The following is a 3,743-nucleotide window of genomic DNA, read 5'->3' as shown; positions in this document are numbered from 1 at the left end:
CAAACCTACAACTACACACACACCTAGACAGTCTCAATCCCACCTGCTCACAGCCACATACAGCCCTCTGACTATATACACAAACCCACAATTGCATTCACAAATTCATAACCCTACCTGTTCACAGTTATACACAGATACACACAATTAATTACATATACAAACCCACAACTGTGCTCACAAATCCACAATCTTACCTGATCACAACTACACATAGAAACACGCAACCACACTTGCTTATAGCTACAGTCACACAGAAAACAATTACAAAATAACAGAGAAGATTTTAATATTTTTGCATTTTCTTATTTATTTAACAAAATATAGAAAAAAAATACAAAAGTATAAAACTGTCCTCTGGCATATAAAGTATGTGAGTGTTGGGGGTGGAGGGAATGAATAAATTAGAAGGGTGTTGGTCCATAAATAAAGTTTGGAGTGCAAAAGTTCAGTCTCAGACCTCAGGCTGGGTCTGGATCTTCAACAGAGGTCCCCATAGGCTACACATCGGAGGTCTCGGGTCAGGATTCCTAAGAGATTGAGCACGATGGACGCTTCTAGGCAATTGTGAGCCTCCTAAAGAGAAGCGGCACAGGGATAAGGGTCCTCTGGGGAATTCTGAGTCCTGCTCCTCCCTCAGAGGGAGACAGAGTCTCTTGCTGCCCAGAGCCTGGGGTCCCAGCTGACTCCTCCCTTCCATCCCCAGGTGCCATCAGTAGATCTGAAGCTTTCCTAACTCACCTTTCTGGCCTCACTGAGCTTGTTCAACCAATTATTCAGGCGGCCTGGAAGCTTGTGTTCTTTAGAGGGCTGGGAAGTAACCTGTGTAGGGAGAGGGGGGACTTAATAAAAGGAAGGGGACCCAGGAATTTGATGGGTGGGTGGAGGAGAGATCCAGGTATTGCATCGCCTCAGCCTCACTGCAAGGGACCCAGGCACCTGAGAGAAAGGGAACAGCCATGTATACTTATTGTGTATCTAAGTTATATTTTAATATATTTAACATCTACTGGTCATCCTGACATTTAGGGGAGGGGGTGGGGGGGTAAGAGGTGAAAAATTGGAACAAGAGGTTTGGCAGTTGTTAATGCTGTAAAGTTACCCATGTATATATCCTGTAAATAAAAGGCTATTAAATAAAAAAAAAAAAAGAGAGAGAGAAAGGGAACAGCTCCATGCCCATTGGTCCAGGGGAGCCCCACCCATCCTCCAGTACTTACACAGCTTTGGATCTCTTGGTGGATTTGGCTGAGCGTTTGTAGGGGCTGAGCCAGAACGCTGTCCAACTCGGGCTTGGTTACGGCTTTCAAGACCTCCAGAGTCAATTTCAGCTCAGCCTGTAAGACCACGGGCCGAACTGACACCTGTGAGGGGAGAGATGAGAGGCGTTGTGAGGGAGAGGCTGATGAAGGGGACAGGGGAAGGAGACCGGGGAGGACCGACAGATGGGGGAGAGAAATGGGGATGCGACAGATTTTGGAGAAAGGTGATGTGGGACTGACAGGTGGGGAGCGCCCCTTCTTACCGGCAGCTGCCGAAGCTCCCAGTTTCTGTGGAAGAATCTGGAGCTACATTTCCTCTCCGTCTGAAGCATGGTCTTCTCCTTGAGGGGATGAAGAGGAAGACGTTAAAGGTTTGTGACCCTTCTAGGTCCTTGCGATGTAGGACGGAGGTTCGAAACAGAGAAAGGGACAGAGCTCAAGAAGGAAGGATGAAGGTTAGACCTAAGTGCGAGAGATGAGTATTGGAGCACAGTAAAAGAAATCGAGGTTAGACCCCCGGGAAGTGCGAGGTAAAGGTATCGAATACAAAAAGCCCTCCAGGAACTTACGTAGGCATCCTGGGCCACCTTGAAAGTTTCCAGCTCCCGAGGCGAAAGGGATTTGAAGTGGCTGATCTGGCAGCTCTTCTCGGGGGGAAGGCTGCTGGGAGTCGGGGCCAGGGACTTCGAAATCGCCCCTGACATCAGGGCAGAAAGCAGCAGCGGGAGAGCCTGCGGAGGCATTATGGCCTTGGAGAGGTGAGGTTGCAAGTGATGCAGGAGACGGCTTCATCCCTGCACTTTTAAGCGGCCAAGCTTAAAAGGAGAGTCCCCTGATGTATGAAAAGTTGAAACAGATTCCAAAAATCCCTCAGCGGAAGGGGTGAGGCCAGGTGTCTGCAGGTAAGAAGCGCGGGTACCGGGAAAGGGAAACTGAAAGAGCAAGGTCCAGCCTAAGGGAAGCTGGCTGCAAGTCGCTCATGTAGCCAGTGGTTCCACAAAAGCAGCAGCTCCTGCTCGCCCCGAGTGGGGCGCACCTTCCCTCCTCGCGGCCTCTTCCCGGGTCATCTCCCCCTTTCAGACCTCCATCCTGTCCCTGCCCAAAACCCCCCTTTTTTTCTCCCCTTCTTTGTCCCTTGGACCTCTCTAGGCCAGGACTCCTCCTCCAGCGCATCTCTCCCTTTTTCCCCTGTCTCCCCTCCAATCTTCTTTTACTCTCAGCTTCCTCCTCCTCTTTCTTATCCTATCAATTTCCTCCACATCTTTCCTCTGGCTTTTCTATTTATGTCAATTTCCCCTGTCTCTTCTCCCTTCCCCAGCACCTTTCTTTTCCCCTCCCTCCCGTTTTATTCTCATCTCTTCCTCCCTCCCTATACTGGCTTCCTTTTCGGGTCCGAGCCATTTCTTATTTGTCCTCCCTCCTCCTCCATTCCTGTCTTCTCTTACCTCTTTCTCTCCCCCATTCTCTCTGTCCTTCTCCCTTTGTCTCTGTTTCTCTCTCCTCATCTTTCTCCCTGGTTCTGACTCTTCTTCTGACCCCTTCCCTCTCCTTCTCCCCCAACTCTTTTCCCTCTTCCTCTTTCTTTCTCCCTCTCCCAACTTTTCCCATCTCTCTACCTATCATTTTCCCAGTCCTCCTCCATTTTTGCTCCCTCCATCCTATCTTGCAATTGCTCTTCCCTCCTCTTCCCTTCCTTCCCTCCTCATAATCCTTTCCCCCTTTTTCTTTTTCATCCTATTCTCTTTTCCCCATCATATGCTGCCCTTCCCCCTCTCTCCTCTATCTCTTCCCTCCCTCCTCTTCCCTTCTCCCTCCAGTCAGACCCTTGCCTCTTCCCACACCTTCCATCTTTTTTCTGTTCTCCAGTCTCTTTCTGTTTCCTCCCTCTCAACACCCCTTTTCTTTCTCTATCCTATGTCTTCTCTCTCCTTTTCTTTCTCCCATAATTTCTTCTCCCCTTCCAACTCTTTTCTTTTCTCCTCTTTCCCTTTTCTTTCCCAATCTTTTAGTCTTTTCACAAGTGTATGAAAGAGCTTTTCACCACCTGGAAAGTCAGGAACTTAAGATTTTTCCTCTCCTCTACCCAAGTCTCTTAATTAACTTTTCTCTTTTTACAGTGGCAATTGAGGTTAAATGACTTGCCCACACAGTTAAGTGTCTGAAGCTGGATCTGAACTCAGGTCATCTTGACTTAAGGATGACTGCCATTGAGCTGCTCCTCTACCTAATGACTCTTTAGCCAAGTATCTTCCCCTCTGTGAATCTACGTGAATTAGAGCAAATTATTTAATTTGCCAATTTGTATAAAATGGAGCTAATAATTGTTGGAATCCTTACAAAGTGTTAAGTAATTAAAACTGATAGAGACAATAATTATCGAATTTAGCATGGTCAGTATGATTGATCTGATCCTACAAGGAGATGTTATGGGCCAGAACTTGAAACAAGGTACTAAGTGGAATTGAGGAGACAGTGGTTAAA

The 3,743-nt window shown here is 47.6% G+C and overlaps 1 protein-coding gene across 1 annotated transcript; it reads right to left on the bottom strand.

Moving 5' to 3' along the window:
* Positions 1 to 480: 480 nt before the first annotated feature.
* LOC116422647 (interferon lambda-3-like) lies at positions 481 to 2,005 on the bottom strand. Its single transcript, XM_031961602.1, has 5 exons — positions 1,832 to 2,005; positions 1,526 to 1,603; positions 1,221 to 1,364; positions 742 to 822; positions 481 to 576 (listed from the first exon to the last, which is right to left on the bottom strand). Exons 1-5 carry the CDS (start codon positions 2,003 to 2,005, stop codon positions 481 to 483), a joined length of 573 nt encoding a protein of 190 aa, XP_031817462.1.
* Positions 2,006 to 3,743: the final 1,738 nt, after the last annotated feature.

This window comes from Sarcophilus harrisii, chromosome 3 (genome assembly GCF_902635505.1).
Source record: "Sarcophilus harrisii chromosome 3, mSarHar1.11, whole genome shotgun sequence".
In the NCBI taxonomy this organism is placed as follows: Eukaryota; Metazoa; Chordata; class Mammalia; order Dasyuromorphia; family Dasyuridae; genus Sarcophilus; species Sarcophilus harrisii.
The sequence above is the reverse complement of the archived record's forward strand: the minus strand, read 5'-3'. Positions and strand labels throughout refer to the sequence as shown.

Coding starts and splice junctions, on each gene's coding strand:
- LOC116422647 (XM_031961602.1), bottom strand. CDS start 2,005: ATGCCTCCGCAGGCTCTCCCGCTGCTGCTTTCTGCCCTGATGTCAGGG. Junction 1,365..1,525: donor GGGAGCTTCGGCAGCTGCCG/GTAAGAAGGGGC, acceptor CTCCCCTCACAG/GTGTCAGTTCGGCCCGTGGT. Junction 577..741: donor AGCTCAGTGAGGCCAGAAAG/GTGAGTTAGGAA, acceptor GCTTCTCTTTAG/GAGGCTCACAATTGCCTAGA.